Source organism: Brachycentrus maculatus, unplaced genomic scaffold (genome assembly GCF_059751285.1).
Source record: "Brachycentrus maculatus isolate JH-2025_06_01 unplaced genomic scaffold, ASM5975128v1 h1tg000452l, whole genome shotgun sequence".
Classification (NCBI taxonomy): domain Eukaryota; kingdom Metazoa; phylum Arthropoda; class Insecta; order Trichoptera; family Brachycentridae; genus Brachycentrus; species Brachycentrus maculatus.
Window position 1 is genome coordinate 1,441,869 of NW_028281199.1, and position 19,070 is coordinate 1,460,938.

Genomic DNA, 19,070 nt, shown 5'->3' on the forward strand with positions numbered 1-19,070 from the left:
TTTGTGTATTCATATACAAGGAGGGATCATTACGGTTACCTGACACCTGTGATGGCTGCCATATTTACTATTCACATAGTTATCAAATGATAATTGTCAAATAAATATTAGCTCTCATATTTTTAGCCTAGTATTTAATAATATTGGTGTATTGATGTTTTTTTATGGCATTTTCCGTGACTTGAGTCAAAAGATCACATTCTGTTCATCATATCTACATAAACAAAAATGTTAGTTTGTTCAAAATCTCAAATCTCCTCAAGTTACCTCACCTAGTACTATAAAATTTTGACACAATGTTGCAACAGCTTGTGTGTGACAAGTATAAAGATATATTTTTTAAACAGCTTTTTTGACCGCAATGGCAGGGCCATCTGTTGAACGTAAAAGCATCACACGCGATACTTAACATCATTCATGGCGGACGGCGTGCTTCTTTACGCTGAATTTACAATGTTTTCAATTGCATTGTTGCATAAATTTTTTATTGCCTTGCAAGCATTGTAAAATCAACATATTTGAAATGCGTGCTTTCTCTTTTCTTTCATTTCTATTCAGCCAAACTGAGCCATAGTAACATGTTTTATGCCAAAAACCTCCATTAACATGATAAAAAAATGCAATAGGGTGAAGAGTTCAACAGAATTTTCATAATGTCCCACTGTGATCAAATTTTATAAGTATTTTTTAAATCCAATATGGAGACAGAAAATATAACATTGTTTAGCAATTTGTTATAATTAGCCAAATTGTGTTATAAATCCACATTAATTTAATAGAAAAACCTTCACACCATATTGAAAAAACTAACATTGTCTTTTTGTTTGTTTTTTATTATTTTTTTATTGGCAAAGAACCCAAAATTGAGTGATACATGCCATACTAATGATTTCACTTGAAGCATTTTTTTAAATGATTTTACTTGAAGTTACTTAAACGTTTTTGCCATACTTTAAAAAAAACATTATGTCTTTATAAGTCATAATTTCCGTACATTTCTTCCTGTTGCATAATGTAATAAATCTATCCAAAAGTAGATGGTAAAATAGCAGCCATTTCAAAAAGCACCCCGCGATGGACCTCCCTGTATAACTAACAGCAGAGACTGAAAAATATTCAAACAAAAATGTACCTGTCGCTATTACGGATAAGATAACTTGTGGACTCATTTATTTTGTGCTCCGTGTTTAAAATAGATATTTGTAAAATGTGTTTCTGTCTAAAAGTGTTAAATAGATTTATTTATGATTGTGTACAGACAAGCCCGAGAGTAATATGCCCGCGCGTGTGAAGGCCATGTCGTGGACCTCTGATTATATTTGTGAACAAATATCCTCGTATTTTAGAATCAGTATTGTTTTCTCGTCTCTGGGGAAACAGCTTAGAGTGCAAATGGAGTCTCCATTTATTGTTGAACCAAAGAGCTTTAGATTAGGTTATTTAATTTGAATAATGGGTGTAACATACCATCCTTATGTTGACACGATCCGATTCTGTTTTAAGAATCACCTAAACGTGCGAACGCAGTCACTGTTCACACTGAGCCAATATTTTTGTAAAACTTTAACAGTGAATCTTAGTTTTCCGACGACCTCGGCGAAGGTTTAGTCTCGCGCAAACCTGTATAGAAAGTTATTAATGTATACTATACTCGGTTATCAATCTGCGACTTGTATCCACTTTTCTTCCAAATGAAATTTTAGATGAACCTTTACTTTTGTAACAGAACGTAATGAAAGGAACCCCGCGCTAGATGAAGGGGTCACTCCGAGCATTCGTCCCTCTCCTTCGAAATCGATGTTATTCTCATGTAGTCGTGTTATTGTAGATTGTTATTTGAAAATGCCAGAGTGAGATGTCACATTTGCGCGACTCGAGATGGCCTCACTCGGCGTCCCCGATCAGACTGTTTTGCGCTACAAATTCCTAGTATTTTTATGTGTAATATTTATGTGATAACTTTAATTTGTATGTACGTTGATACAAGTATGACCCTAGATGGTAGTTTTATCTGGTAACGTGACAACCTGGAATGGCTGTAAAATGTACAAAAACACCCTGTGTTTTTATTTTTAAGACTCGTTGACAGATGAATCGTATATTTTTTAAAAATAGCCCGGGCGCCAGTTTACTCTGGGAGAGTTGGTCGGGAGCACAAATACGCTGAACTCGGTCCGTCGTCAAGGCCAAGTCAGCCGGAAGCCGCCAGTCTTTAGAGATGCGCGTCGCCCGACGTATGAAATACAGCGGGACGCGTCTCCTCGCGCGACCGAGAGATGTCGCCGGTCGACGTCAGGTCTGCGAGGCCAACCTCCGCATAATAGTGTCAAGTTTCGGTTGTGTATACATATTATGATTTATGTATTAAACTAATTTTTAAACAAAGTAATCTACTTAAACTTCATTTTATACTTGCAAAAATATCACATGTGCACAATCTGCATCGCCGACGTTGGATTATCATCGGAACGATTTAAAATATATATATTTGTGAATTTGAATGTACTTAATTTGTGTCACAGTGATAGGATTTTAGTCGAGTTTAGAAATTCGGAACATCACATTTTGATTATTAGTAACGATGGTATTTTCTCTCTTTGAGACACTCGATGGCCGCTGCTGCCTGCCGATTAGTGGTTAGAAACAGAGTCGAGCCATCGGAGCGTCTATTTTGATTTTATTATAACTTTGTTCTTGTGATTAACAGATTTTGTATGAGATGTGGAAGTTCCAATTGTGAGAAGTTTCCGGTATTACTTTGTAATAAACAAATGCTGCGACAGCAATAAAAAAATGAAGAATATTTATTTGTATTTCTATAAACCTTACTTCCTGCATTGTGCAATCCCTACTCATTCTCAACTCCTATCCAGTCAAGTAGGCATGACAAGATTACTAAACTTCAAGCATTCAAATCAAAGGCCAGAAGACAGATCTCCTGGCTTCGGAATATACGAGATTGGACGGGGATCAGAACCGTCGAGGCGCTGTTTAGAGCTGCTCGAGACAAAGACAATTACTCTCAAGTGATAGTCGATGTCAGGGGGACCTGACATGACAAACACAAAAGAAGAAGAGCATTCAAATCAATGGGGATGCGAAGAATTCACAAAAAAGCAATTAATTACGATGGGGTAGACCTTTAATGAATGTATTGGAACATATATTTGTATTTTGTTTTGATAAATTATTGCCAATGCTTCATGGGATTCTTATATGTATACAGATAAAAAAAATAGTAATAAAAAACTAAATGAAAGCTGAAATACACAAAAATAAATCTCTTTATTGTTACAAAAACAAACAAAAAAACACCAGGTTTTTATTTTACTACATATTAAGTTCTTTAGTATTGTCACCAATTTTATTCAGAAAATCACTTGCTGTTATTATTTCCATATTATACAGTTATATTTTCTACTGTAGATCAATGAATTCTTTCCACTAACAGAATTCTTGAATGGTGTTTAAAAATTGATTTGTAATGTAACCTAAAAACTTAATTTGGAGCAAACGTAGCTCCTAAATGCCATTCCTGTTAGCTGTCATATTTTGCAGGCACTCAAAAAGTGTTCACAAAAGATTCAAAGCAACGAACTTGCTTCCCAGTTTTATGCCATAATACAGGTCAAATCTCGGTATTACAAACTTCACGGGACCAAAAAAAATATTCGCTATAATGAAAATTCATTACACTGGATGTATAGGATATGACGCATTTTAAATTTATTTTATCGCTATATTATATGTACCCACTCTTATTAGAAAATTAAAATTAGTTATTTCTGTTACACTACACCCGATCTTCCGGCCAGTGATCGATACAATATAGGTAACTACCTACTACAGGACATAACAGAAATGAAACTGTGATTTTCAAACTGTGAGACTTTATTGGAAAAAAGAAATTTTTAAGCAATGAAAGAAAAGTGAATTAAAAAGCAAGTTCAAATAGGTTTTTAATTTTTGATAAAAAAAATGGGAAATTTTCTTTTGGACTTCTCAATGTTTAAAAATGAATTGTAACATCAATTTAAAATTTTGATAAAAAATTGCGTTATTCTAAGATCGGCTTTGCTGCATTGAATTTTGGTTCAGTACATTTTATATGGAAGTTTTCCGGGGACGAATTGCAGATTCGTTATACTGGCAATTTCGTTAATTCGGTATTCGCTACAAAGAGATTTGACCTGTAGTAGCTATCAACAGCGACATAAATTGCTCTCAAGCTAGGAATATATAACTTTGCCATATTGCCTAGGACAGAGGTTGGCAGGAGCGGCTCTCTGTCTAGACGTTTGCGGCTTTTCGCCCTCTTCCGACATAAACACCAATTTTACCATATCTCAAGCAATCTTATAACTTCAATACACCCGCCGAATTGCCTCTGTCTGCGAAAACAGTGCAAGACAGAATTTCCAAAATGTCTTAAGAATGTAACAGAGGAGCGAGTCGAAGATGTTAAGCTAGTTTCCACAATTTTAATTGCAACTGATGAGTCGTGTGATATTAGTGATACAGCACAAGTAAAGGGTTAAAAATGTACTCTACATATCGCTCACTCCTTTCAAGAACGTCACATATCAAAAAACTTGATTTTTCAGGAGAAGGTTTTTCATGTTTAAAAATATAATACAATGGATTAAAAATAAATACTAAGCCTCTTGCTGAACTTTTTTCTGTGCAACAGATCTTTTTAAGTAAAACCTGAAGGATTTTTCTCCATTTGAAAAATATCTAGTTTATTTAAAAAAATAATTAAACAATACCTTTTCTTCAAAATGCAATAACAACACTTTCTGCCCTGTAGCGGGTAAATATTAAGTTAAAATATGCCTCTTTTGCTGGGATACAGTACATTTTCTGAGCATTCTGAAAACACGCACAACTGAAAATTGACGATTTTTGATTTATGACGTTCTTGAAAGGAGTGATCGATATATCAAAAATCGTCAATTTTCAGTTGTGCATGTTTTCGGAATGTCCAGAAAATGTCATATATCCCAGCAAAAGCGGCATATTTTTAACTTAATATTTACCCGCTACAGGGCAGAAAGTGTTGTCATTGCATTTTGAAGAAAATGTATTGTTTAATTATTTTTTTAAATAAACAAAATATTTTCAAATGGAGAAATAACATTGAGGTTTTACCCAAAAAGATCTGTTGCACAGTAAAAAGTTCAAAAAGTGGCCTGATATTTATTTTTAATACATTTTATTATATTTTTCAACTTTAAAAACGATCTGAAAAATCAAGTTTTTTGATATGTGACGTTCTTGAAAGGAGTGAGCGATACGTGTATGATATAAATGCGGCTCTCTGGTCCGTTTGTTATCCTGTTTCCATGAGAATTTAGCTCTTCTCACTTGACAAACTGCCGACCCCTGGCCTAGGAGCATGTAATCCCTTATCTCCAAAAGATCTAGAAGGCACTGCTAGGTTGTCAAATATATATTGGATGGATTTAAGGTTTCAAGTATTCGCTAGCCTGGCTTTTGACAGAATATTAAGTATGTGCATTTTGCTCTTCATGGAACTTCGAAGGGGTAGTTTCCTCAGCTGAGCCGATACATATTTTCCAAACAAGTCATACTCATCCTCGTGGACTTTGTCACAAGAGGACTGTTTAGGAGAGTCAAATAACCCGGGAGTGCTGTTCTTTTGATCCATATCCGACGTGTCTGAAATAGGGTCCTTGAGGATGACTGAGTCCATGCTCTGCAATGGTTCTCTTGTGTAGTCCTTATGTTCGACGCTATCCCTAGAATCATCGCTGGACTCCATTTCCCAAGAATCATTCCAATCCGACGAGTTTCTATGCAAATTCTGCAAGGGAAATTGATATAACGTAGTAATAAGCATTCTATATCATTTTATTTTTTGACATCTCATCAAAGATGAAGAAGAATATGGAAGTCTGGTCATTTACGGGGCTGACGACCGTCATAGGCTAGTTTAAATGATTACTTTACACACGTGTAACATTCACCAATTCTACCCACTATTGACAACCACACTACTCAAATTCTTGGAAGTTCTATATATATTTGAACCAATTTTGAAGCATCGTTCTTAAATTACTAGAACTTCACTAGAGACATCTATTGGTGAGATGAAAAGAAGCTTTTTATTTAGCAGAAACTCTTTTATTAGTATGTGAGGTCTGAATCCCGGATTATAATCACACACATGAGAAACGCCAGAAAATATCATTTTTATTTTTATTATTTAAGGTTATAATTTGACCAGATAATTTACTTACAACATTATGAGTGTGTCCAAATACTTGTTCACAAAATCTGGATTATCTCCAATTACAGGAGTTATTTTCATAATATTTTTTGACATCTCATCAAAGAATTATTATTATTCTTTGGTGAGATGTCAAAAAATAATATGAAAATAACTCCTGTAATTGGAGATAATCCAGATTTTGTCAACAAATATTTGGACACACTCAAAATGTTGTTCTATATCATTGTTAAATATTGCGGAATAAAAATGTGGAATCAAGTAAGTGATTATATAATTTAATTACCACCCTTATTTAAACGCGTCAGAGGAGCGACAAGTGGAGGTTTACGAGTGCACCGTAATCAGTGCAATCCATATGCCCCCCACAATACATCGGCAGTGTAATGGCAACGGGGTATATCTGTCAAATTTTTCATTTTCTAAGTTTGTTTTACAAAATGTCTAAAATAGTGTATTCCATAATCTGGCAAAAGGATAAAGCTGTAATTGCAATACTTATTTAGTTTTCTTAAGATTTGTACATATAAAAATATATAAAACAAATGAGTTATTTAATTTCACAAGTTTGTTTTTGCTCTCCTGTAAAATTTGGTCTGAGACAGATATATCACTTTGCCTTTACACTACCGATATACAGATACGAAAAAAATATTAAAAATCTCTATGGATTAAAATTAAAGACTAACCATTGCTCCGCGTGGTGAAACAATATCCTTTAAGCAATCATCCATTGTGTGGAACCAGATGAGAGACGACTCATACATGTGATATGGATCGGTCGAGTTTTTTAGTATTTTCGTCACTTCTTGGCTATAAGTTGTTCTCAAACTCCTGATTTTTATTTTGACTTTATTTACGTCTAACTTAACCAGATCTTTCAAGTCGCTGATTATCAGCTTATAAGCCGCTTCCGTCTTCCTCCTGTTCCTGTAATCCTCGTGTTTCGGGTTCCACAAACACTCATACTTTAAATATGCTTTTACAAATTGTAACGTCAAATCCCCTTGCCAACGAGATACTTGAGAGCGTAGAGACATGGTGAGAATAATAATTAATAATCGGGTAATAATATAGAGCTGGTCATACGAAAATATATGAAATCACAGACTAACTATTTTATATAAAGACCGCCAACTACCTCGATTTTTTATGGCTGGAAGTGATATTCGCCAGCGGCCGGAAGTGACGTAAACGGCTAGAAGTACTAAGCTCACGGCTGGGCGTGACTTCGCCGCGGCTGAATGTCAAATCCACCCGCCGAAATATTTATCATTCATTTTTCAGGTTAAATGGTATTAATATTAAATTTGTTGCATAACATATTTTCAAAATTATAATATTAATATTACAAAGAAGATATTTCACTATCTAAATTTATTTATTTCAGTGTAAACAAAAATAGAAAGGTCACGGCTAAAACGCGACATTTATAAAAAGAGTTCAGGCGATTAATAATGGTTACTCAACTCAGCCTTACAATGGTAAATGGTAATGGTAACTTTTTTGAAATTATTATCCCAAACTATGTATAAATATAAGGCTTTTCAACAAAAACAAAAACGATAGAATTTTCAAATTACTATATTATATTTAAAATTCTAGAAAATACAATATTTTAAAAGGGCGGAAGGAGTGCCCACCACTTTCTGAGGTTATGTTTCTTAACGGGGGTGCCAGCGCCCCTTTGTGGGCGTTTTGGAAGTCTGGCTAGGCGTTTTTAAATTTTTTGCATTTGGGGGGTGCTGCAGAAGTTCAAGGGAGCGTTGTGTTAAGTAAGAAAAACTACACTTTCATACGCAAAATTTAACTTTAACTTTGGCATAATACTCAATATTATGAAGTTCTTCATAGACGGATTTCTATTTTTCTATCGATAACTGTCTATAACCATAGTCTGTCTATATTTATTTGAAATATTTGAACAACTTGTTGGTATCTCGTATTTTTCGTTCCCGTTTTGGTGTTTTTGTTAGTGTATTAGTGTGTCTCGTCATTTTCTGGTCGTTTTTTGAACAATCTGACGTTTACGAGTCGACCCCCCCTGCTATTTTATATATATGTATGAAATGTCAAAGTGACAATTGGTGATTAGCGACAATCACATAACATTAGTGTTGCCATAACATAATAATAGTGAAAAACAGGGTAAATAAAAAAATACACCTACCTACATAAAATCTACAAATACATACCTAGTAGTTTTATACATTTTCGATTACACATTTGATAATGCATTAAATTTTCCCAGAAAATAAATACAAATACATGAACCTTTTAATGAATTATTATAAAGTAATGCACCTCTTTTCTCAACATAAAATTAAAAACAAACTATCCATAAGTGCTACTATAAAAAAAAATATTGATGAAATAAATTGAAAATTTAATATTGTCATATGCAGTCAAAATAGTTTAGGTGTGTGCTAGGGCCAGCATCAATACTGTTGGTCAAACCTTAAAAGGGCTACTCCTTAACATCATACTCATGGTTGTGTAATAATAATAATTTTGGATAATTTATACATCATCATTTTCTACTACCTCAATGTGATAAATAACAATGTGGGTAATGATATGATGATAACAATGAACAATAAAAAGTCATCAATCAGTCTCTGTGAGTCGATTAGGTGGAGTCTGGAGGGAAAAAATTGGGGAGCCGATGTATTATTACACCTTCTTGGTCTTCTTTGCCTAGAGCATGGTCAAAATGTTGGGTAGGACGTTTTTCTGAGCGATGGTCACACTGGAAAGCAGATTATTGAGCTCCTCATCATTGCGGATGGCCAACTTTAGATGGCGGGAGATGATCCTCATCCGGATAATGGCTTTGACATCATTTAAACAAATTCTTCTTCTTCAAACCCTTATCGGTACCCGATGGTGTATAGAGCACTGCATCATATAAACGCAGTGTATCTTGGTCGTTAGCACATAAAGGAAAGGTGATCAGCCCTCCGCTTCAGGTACCAGTCTAGGGTAATATTGAATAAATATTAGAGTGAAAAATAAAATTATTTATTCGACCCCCCCACTGGGAATCGAATCCGGGACCTACAGTATGGTAGCTGAGCGTGCTGACCATTACACTATGAAGGTGGACAAATTGCTCACTCCTTTCAACAACGTCATATATCAAAAATCATAAATTTTCAGTTGTGCATATTTTCGGAATGCCCAGAAAATGTACTATATCCCAGCAAAAGCGGCATATTCTTAACTTAATATTTACTCGCTACAGGGCAAAAAATGTTGTTTGTGCATTTTGAAGAAAAGGTATTGTTTAATAATTTTTTTAAATAAACTAAATATTTTTCAAATGGAGAAAAAACATTTAGGTTTTTCCTAAAAAGATCTGCTGCACAGTAAAAAGTTCAATTTTACTGTGCAGCAACGCAACTTTAAAAACGATCTCCTGAAAGATCAAGTTTTTTGATACATGACGTTGTTGAAAGGAGTGAGTGAAATAGTATTCATAAAACTTTGGTCAAATCTACCTACTTAGATAGGTTAAATAAAACAAGAAAATAGAATAAAGAATTGTGTTTATTCAATATATTATTTTTTGCGCCATTATTTTTTTCTATATCTGATAAAATAAATTTATGTGGTAGAATTTACAATAATAATTTACAAGATTTACAAAAAATATTCAACCCATCGCATCAGTTACTAATGCACACTTCATAAATACAATAGAACATATAGTTACATCTACTTAATCATAGAATCAATTTATCGTTATTCTTGTAGCATTGCTTAGATTCAAAGACTGTTTGATAAACTAAAGAGAAGCAGTGAAGTTTCTGTAACTATGTAGGGTGCTAAGAATATAGGTTAATACTTGAAGAAAAGCTTCCGAGAGTCGGTAATGAATAATAACATTTTTGTGCATAAATTGGTCATTGTATTCAAGACTAATGTTTTTTTTAATGATCAGAACAAAAATTTGTGTAACCTTTTCGGGAGTACAAAAATAAATGGAGTGGGTTCTTTTTACACAAAAAAAAATTTTCTTCTTCATTAAACTGATGTATTATGAAGATAGAAATTATGTTAATAATTAAATGAAAAAAAAACACCTTTTAGAAATATTTTTCAATTATGACAAAATTACACGCAAATATCCACAGATGTCATTGCTATACAAGTTACATCATACTAACTGACAGACGGACTTCGACGTTCATTAACGTCGATACTCCTTTAAGGAAAATTCGCACTGACATTCATTTACGTCCATACTCCCGGACAGGTTAATTAACACACAAAGGTAAAATAAAATAAATAAAACTTTTTGTTCCCATTGAATATCATTATGCAAATATATATGGCACTGGTACCGCGTCAAACACTTACCGTTAAATTAATTTATTTAAGAAGTACATATCTACAAATTTCACACTTGACTTGATAAACATGAAAATAATAATTACTCCAACATTAAATAAACAGGTATACTTATCACATTCATTTTAAAGAACAATTATCATCATTCGTTATTACAATATGTTTATTAAGTTATTGCGTTAACTGGTAATTTCACAATTTAGAATATTCCAATAGGATAGAATATATTTTTATTATCGGCTTTGTAATATTAAAGAGAGAGCATATTAAATTTTGCACAAAGGGTCTATAAACTAATGGTTCCATTCTAAAAATGACTAATTGCAATAAACAAATTCATTACAGCTATATACAATTATTGCTGTGCAATTTAAAATATAATATTTACAATTAAGGAGTGAATAAAAACACATTTCTCAAGTTCCAATAAAGAGGAAAAGAAACATTATAATATTTTATAAAAATTAATATATTCAAATATTATACTTTAGTCTTTTTATAACCAGTATACAATTGCATTGGATTACCAACAAAAGTTTATCAAACAAAATGACATCTCATTAATATAATTCAATATTTTTTTAATCATAGGCAGGATAGAGGTAATATTAGGTTCAAATTTATACTAAAAGCTCCAGTCATCAAAATTTTTACCATGAAAAAATTAAAAAGGTATCTTGAACTAAGTGAAATTCTAAGGTTACACATTTTGTTACACGAGAGAGAAGAAAGATATAACGTAGAGAGAAGGGAAAGAGAGCTACACAATCTGATGCCACAGGAGTGGAGTAAAAGAGTGCGATGCATACACAATACAAAGCAATTAAATAATATGTGTCACGCATGCCCGTGTTGTAGATGTACACATCACAAGCTATATATGAACAGATGATGTACAATGCGTTTTGTAAGTAATATTTATTATTGTGTTTTAACATACCCAACGAATCAATAAGAACCTACAATACATGAAATTTTTCTTGTTATTTTGAAAATATCAAATTATGGACATAAATCTCATATTTTAGTCACATATTTTAGTCACATCTTATGTTTTTATCACAAACCATTTATAACAATATTACCAATTCAAGCATCAATTAATGATAGTGTAAATACTGCATAATTTTTTTTTAAAAGCATATGATGTTGACGGCCCTTACGTAAAGTACTCTATCTGCAAATCTATTACTTTTCAGGAGAGAGCTTAGAAGATTTTTTAACATATTTTTTTAAGTAATTAACGGTTTTATCTGAAATTCTAAACTAGTATTATACATTTAAAAACACGATAAAATAATGTGTTAAATCGTTTTAAAACTTTATGCTTTGTCAAAATTAAGCAGTTAGCGTTTTAGGAGTTCATTTTGAAAATTCGATGTAGATAGCGTCTTATACTGAAAACTAGACGTAATTAAAAAAAAAAATTGTTTGTTTATATTTGCTCCTGGAGACAGTTTGTGGAGTCCATATGCTCCACCTAGGGAGCGGATATGGTTAAAAAAATATATATATTTGTAGATAACGGTCAGTTGATAACATACACCAAATATCTCAAAATTGACAAAAATTTAGCTAGAGCATTTTACGTAGGGCACGTCAAAGTATTGTATTCATTTTGAGACGGTCTTTCCCTCTGTCTCTCACATAAAATCTCTCTTATTCTTTATTTTTAAAGAAGTTGCGTCAGGTCAAAGCGTGATTTATTAAGCGTCTTTAGCCTTGACTGTTTGATTTTATATTTAATTTACTTTCCGTTAATAGCTCATAAGAAAAATCACTCTCGTTCACAAAATATAATACATCTATTTCTCAAACATCAAGAGGGAACAATGCCAATTTTCAAAAGTATTGCATTTGCCATGAACTATTTAATTACTGAATGCTACACATATTTTAAAAATTAGATAAAAAAATGTACAAATAATTAGATTACTGTAAAACGAACCTATAGGTTACATTGAGTGACGGGAGTGACCTAGATGCGGAAGGCGGAGGATCGAAGAGGATGGAGACTCATGCGGGAGGCCTACGTTCAACAGTGGACGGACACAGGCTGATGATGATGATGAGGTTACATTGACATCTCAACGTAGATAGAAGTCTGGGCATTTACAGGGCTTACGACCTGTCATAGGCTGGTTTAAGTGATCGATTTATGTATGTGTAACGTTCACCATTCTACCCACACTACTCAAATTTCGGAACTTGTATATATCCTTAAATTTGCACCTTTTTTCAGATATGAGTTCTCGGCACCATTCGTGGTTGGCTTGAGTAAGTTTTTCTTGTGTGTAATAAACTCAGATTTGTGAACGAAGATTTGGATACACCAAAATATTGTCTATAAGTTTCATTTTGAAAGTTCGTCAAATATCGATAAATCAAAAAAAAGGGGAGTTTTTAAAAGGAGTTCATTTAAGGTTAGTTAGAATGCTTGGCTGCAATGCTGGAGGTCCGGGTTCGATTCTCATGGGGTCAAGATAAATATGTGTCACAAAGTGATTTTCACTCTATTAATTAATTTAATATTACCGGGGACTGATACTTGAAGTGCGGGACTGATCCCGCCTTCATTGAATTAAGGATCAATGCGATGCAGTGCCCTATGCACCATTCGGGTCGGAAAAAGATTGAATAATTTTTTGTACATTTTTTTGATATAATTTTATAGCACATCATTCATAATTAAATTAATTGATGGAATTCTATTTAAAAATTTAAAGATTTATTTTTCTTATTTCGACAAATGTAAATAAAACGTCCTTAAGAATAAGCAGTTTATGGTGAAGAAAAAAAAAATTAAAAAATACTACATTTTCATACCTTTTTACCCTAGATTACGAAACATTCGTAAAATTTACAAAGGACATCCAATTTGTAAGGAGCAACTAGCATGTATCTTTTTTTACCATTTTACCAATATTTTATGTTCGTATTTTACATAAAGTTCTCAAAAAACAAATTGCAATTATTTTTTAAATGTTTTTAGAAAACATGTTTGGTAAAATTATAGGTTTTCTTATCATCATGCATTTTACGATAGTCCCGTATTAACCTGTCCGGGAGTATGGCCGTACATGTACGGCCATACCAAACTTTTCTCAAAGGAGTTTGGACGTACATGTACGGCCGATACAAAATATGATTTATGACACGATTTACATCAAAACATGTTAAAAACATGATTTATCGATATTTCGATAATTTTGATATAAATCATGTTTACTGATGTAAATATCTTGAAAGAGAAAACATGTTGCTTATTGCATCGACTATAATATAAACATTTAAAAGTAAAAAAAAAACAAAAACAAATTCACTCCTCAGATACAGTTTTGTCCGGAGAAACTCACACCCAGACAGGTTAAGGTAGATTGAAACAAGTCCCGTGTTCTAGGGCTAAGAATGACAAAGAAAAAATAGCACATTTAAATATATATAAAAACAAGAAGAAAAATTTGTTAAAATTGTAAAGGTGGAATGAAAATAAAAGATAAAAGTTATTTCTTTTTACATGAAAAAAAGCTTAAGTTATTTAATAAAAGAGTTACAAAACATTAATGTATAATCATTTGTTTTAAATTCATATTCTTTGACTAATTTTATCAAAATGAAGATTGATAAAATAAGCGGCTACCTGGTCTAGTATAGATATATTTGTTAGCCCGCTAACAACATACGTAAGACTAAAATGCTTGGGATGTATTCCCTCTATAGAATTAGGTATTATCAACTTATTGTCTCATTTTCACAAATGAAAACATTAAAAATACTAATTGTCTGTATTTGTCACATCCTTAATATATTGAGTTTTCTGGCACAAATAAGAACGCAGACTAACTTTGATAAAAATCATTCAAAACTCAGAAATTGTAAACTATAAGTACTTACTATGTAATATAAAAATTGAAGTAGTGAATTTGAAATGAAATACCACAAAATAATGTATGTATATATAAAAAAATATATGTATGTATATATAATCCTACATTTTTACAGGGCGGCTAGAGGCATTTGAGATGTGGTCCTACAGGCGTATATTGGGGATTCATAGGTCGGAAGATACAGGGTAACAACAAAGTATCAAGTAGGCCTGGGAAGTGTAGATGCTTTCTAAATAAAGTAACACAACAGGGAGCCAAATGGATAGGCCATAATAAAAGACACCCAGGTCTGCTTCTTACGATTGTAGAGGGCGCATATCTCACTCCTTTCAAGAATGTCATAAATCAAAAAACTTGATTTTTCAGGAGGATGTTTTTAAAGTTTAAAAATATAATACAATGCATTAAAAATAAATATCAAGCCCTTGTTGAACTTTTTACTGTGCAACAGATCTTTTTAGGAAAAACCTGAAGGTTCTTTCTCCGTTTGAAAAATATTGAGTGTATTTAAAAAAAAATAATTAAACAATACCTTTCTTAAAAATGCAAATACAACACTTTCTGCCCTGTAGCGGGTAAATATTAAATTAAAAATATGCCTCTTTTACTGGGATATAGTACATTTTTGGGCATTTCAAAAACATGCACAACTGAAATTGAAGATTTTTTATTTATGACGTTCTTGAAAGGAGTGAGCGATGTATGAAGGCACAAACTACAGAGGACTACCTCGCTTAAACTATATCGAACAGATTATCTCCGACATGCGCTGTAGCAGGTAGACCGAATTGAAGAGATGAGCGGAGGATAGAGACGGGTGGAGACTGACCATGAAAGAAGCAGACCAATCATTGTACCCACGAAGAAGAAAACTACATTTTAAAACAAAAATATTAACCATGATTTGAAGTGTTATTAAAATACAAAAAAAACTACAGAAAAGTCAAGTGATCTCGTTTTATAGCGGAGTTGAGACATTTAAAAACGATTTGCAGAAAACTAATTTCATCAAACATAAGTTTTCATTTCAGTACCATAAAAGTTGTATCAATAAAAGGATTATTTAAGGATGTAGCAAACATTTGTAGTGTTAATTTATCATTGAAAAAAAAAAACTATTGACAATTTTGGACCAGCAAAGTATCATATAAAAATAATAATATTAACAATTAAATCATCATGTAAGGTTTGGGAATGAGTTTTAATGTCAAATAGTATTTGTACATTCTTAATCTATAAAATGTCGAAATTCTTTGGATATCAGATTAACATGTTATGTCAAGTACAATTATCGATTTTGACTACATCTCATAAGATCTGTTGGGATGTGAAATGAAATTTATTCCTTTACATTTCATATATTTTCTGTATAAATGTAAACAAGATATAAATGTAAAGCTGAATAATGCAGTTGCTGTATTTTTTGTAACTTTATTTAAACAATCAATGAAAGGTGTTTATTATTAATCAGTCCATCACTTTGCATGTTGAATTCCTTTTTAAATTTCACAATCGCTTAAAATCTAAACAATAAATATTTCTCTATAACAGCTAACTTTCCTGAGGGAATTTGGGAGTGTATCTTCTGGTATCCACATACCCCGTAATACTAGGAAGATGTTGTTCCTGTCTTGACGAGTCCCAATGCAACTAGATAGAGATTTTGCGGAAGTTATTGGGTGATCTCTCCCGGTATCCATATACAGAGGTATAAGAGTACATAGTACTAAGAGAATGTTAATTTTGTTTCCTGATGAGTCCAAACACAAGTTCCCAATAGGTAGAGACTGCGCAAGTTATCAGATGATCTCTCCCGGTATCCATATATCGCTTAGTACATACTAGGACAATATTACTCCTGTTTTGTGATGAGTCCCAATACAAATTTCTACTATGTAGAGACTTTGAGCAAATTATCGGATTATCTCTCCCGGTATCCATTTACTTTGTAGTACTAGGACAATGTTATTCTTGTCTCCTGACAAGTCCCAACACAACTTCCCACCAGGTAGAGACTGCCCAAGTTATTGGGTGATCTCTCCCGGTATCCATATACCTCTTAGTACTAGTACAATATTACTCCTGTTTCTTGAAGAGTCCCAATACAACTTCCCACTAAGTAGAGACTTTGCGTAAGTTATCAGGTGATCTCTCCCGGTATCCATATACCGCTTAGTGCTAGACAATATTACTCTTATCTCTTGACGGGTCTCAACATAATTTCCCACTAGGTACTTTAAGTAAATTAAGAATGTTCAATGGTAAACAGTACTATTGAAAAATGATGTTCAATTTGTAGAAATTACATAATCCAGTTCAAAAGTAACAGTTCATTGGTTAATAACAATCGTTTAAAAAATAGGATTACATCGTAGATATTATTATTAAATTACAAATCTATGTGAGTAAAAATGCAATAATTTGTCTAGTTGGTATTTAATGAATTTGTACATGTTTTAACTTACCTTTACTTACAGTATACGATCTGACTGATCAACAGCGGAGGCCAAACATTCGCACAACTGAGTGCAACGGAAACGAAGTCGAGTACCGGGAAATACAAGTTAGAAATAGGGAATCACTGTAGCGCAGTGAAGCACCGACTACAACATAGGTTTTGTGCGAGGAACTGAGTAAATAATAAACTAAGTGTGTCACTTTTAAAATTATATAATAAATAAAGTACGAGCAAATCTTAAAAATAAAATAATTTGCATTTGCAATGTCCCTCCCGACGGAGAATGGCGTAACTTTCTGCTAGAGGATTGCGGGGATAACAAAATGAACGATTCGTTTCTTCCGAAAATAAATAAAGATTCCAATCCCCATTCAGTTGCGTAGCGTTACAATTAACTAAGTATGGATCCACTCGCGATGCGTCATCACTATTAACTTTGTATCAATTAAACTAATTGTCATGATTCAATTTATGTTCTCGTCTATTGGGCACTGCGATGGGAGCACTTCGGTCGTTGCCGACTATACCCACGATGGGGTTCTCTTCCGAGAGTCGCAACTTGTCGGCGTCACTGTCATTGTTGTACTTCAAGTCCTCGTTGTGGTTGTCGGGAGAGGAGGACCCTATGCTGGAGAGGCTGGATAGCCCGTCGCATGGCGGATCGGTGGCCGGACACACGTCACTCCCTGTCCCGTCTGCGCAGGTCTCCGACTCGCCATCGAGCTTGGAACCCTCGTTAGCCCTCTGGATCCAATGCTCTCGGTTGACCCGGACACGATCTACCATCGGGTCGAGGCTAGGAGACAGCACAGCGAATGCCTACAGATAAATATTAACAATATTAATGTTATTTTATTTTTTGATATCTCATCAAAGATGAAGAAGAATATGGAAGTCTGGGCATTTACGGGGCTGACGACCGTCATAGGCTGGTCTAAGTGATCACTTTACACACGTGTAACATTCACCAATTCTAATCATCATCACTACTCAAATTCTTGGAAGTTCTCTACATATGAACCAATTTTGAAACATTATTCCTGAATCACTAGACTTCACTAGAGACATCTATTGGTCAGATGAAAATAAGCTTTTTATTGAGCAGAAACTCTTTTATTATTATGTGAGGTCTGAATCCTGGATTATAATCACACACATGAGAAACGCCAGAAAATATCATTTTCATTTTTATTATTTAAGCTCATAATACATTTTGAGTGTGTCCAAATACTTGTTCACAAAATGTAAGAAAGTTGGAGATAATCCAGATTTTATGAACAAGTATTTGGACACACTCAAAATTTTGTAAATATTGTTATTATATAGGATACTGGATTATTCACCCTACGGATGAGATGCAAATATTAAAAGTGCCTCAAGTTGATATGAAACATGTATCATTTTTCCCTTTTTTATGAAAGCAGACGGATGTCTGAGCATCCTAGGGCTTACCAAATGCAAGGTTTTAAGCCCTGGGATATCCGAACTTACATCTTCTTTCATAAAAAATGGAAAAAATAATACACATTTCATATCAACATGAAACAAGTCAAAAATATCAATTTGAGGGATTTTTTATGTTATTTAAAATGAAATACATAAATAAGTGTTTTCAAAAATTACCTCGTAAATGGGAAGGCAGATGGAATCAATGAATCCAACTTGCATCATTGGTAACTGGTCTTTCTTTTCACGATTCATTATGTCCTAAAGAAAAAAAATACAATATAGTGAAAGATGGTTATAACACGGGTTTGCGGGCGGTTCATCTGACCCGTGAAATATGATCACGGCTGTATAAACAAATTGCCCAATTTTAGATTTTTTCTATGAAGAACAAAACATTTTGAAATTGTAATTACTGCTTTGAAAAAAAAATCTCTAATGTAATATCTGTACTAAACAATTTAAAGCGCCTTTGATGTCACTTCTCACAAAAATGGCGATATATAAATTATTGTCAAACTGTCTCCAGGCTTTTCTGTTGGCTGCCAGCTCCTTTGCATCCTCCCAAGTCAGATCCGCGTCCCGAAGTTCTGACACGAACTGCCGATGAATTGTCAGCAGTATCGTTCAGGGTGGCGTGAACCTGATGCTTGTTAAAGAGGCATGCTTGATG

The 19,070-nt window shown here is 33.3% G+C and overlaps 2 protein-coding genes across 2 annotated transcripts in view; both read right to left on the reverse strand.

The window, feature by feature from the left end:
* Positions 1 to 5,324: 5,324 nt before the first annotated feature.
* On the reverse strand, positions 5,325 to 7,368 carry LOC148302461 (uncharacterized). Its single transcript, XM_088271580.1, has 2 exons — positions 6,943 to 7,368; positions 5,325 to 5,827 (listed from the first exon to the last, which is right to left on the reverse strand). Exons 1-2 carry the CDS (start codon positions 7,291 to 7,293, stop codon positions 5,474 to 5,476), a joined length of 705 nt encoding a protein of 234 aa, XP_088127706.1. The 5' UTR covers positions 7,294 to 7,368; the 3' UTR covers positions 5,325 to 5,473.
* Positions 7,369 to 9,789: 2,421 nt separating this feature from the next.
* LOC148302462 (dual 3',5'-cyclic-AMP and -GMP phosphodiesterase 11-like) overlaps positions 9,790 to 19,070 on the reverse strand; it is a 168,510-nt gene continuing 159,229 nt past the window's right edge. The window contains exons 18-19 of the mRNA XM_088271576.1: positions 18,575 to 18,658; positions 9,790 to 17,770 (exon numbers count right to left, since the gene is read on the reverse strand). Of these exons, the coding sequence (XP_088127702.1) occupies positions 17,402 to 17,770; positions 18,575 to 18,658 (453 nt within the window). The 3' untranslated portion in view covers positions 9,790 to 17,401. The remainder of the gene's footprint in view (positions 17,771 to 18,574; positions 18,659 to 19,070) is intronic.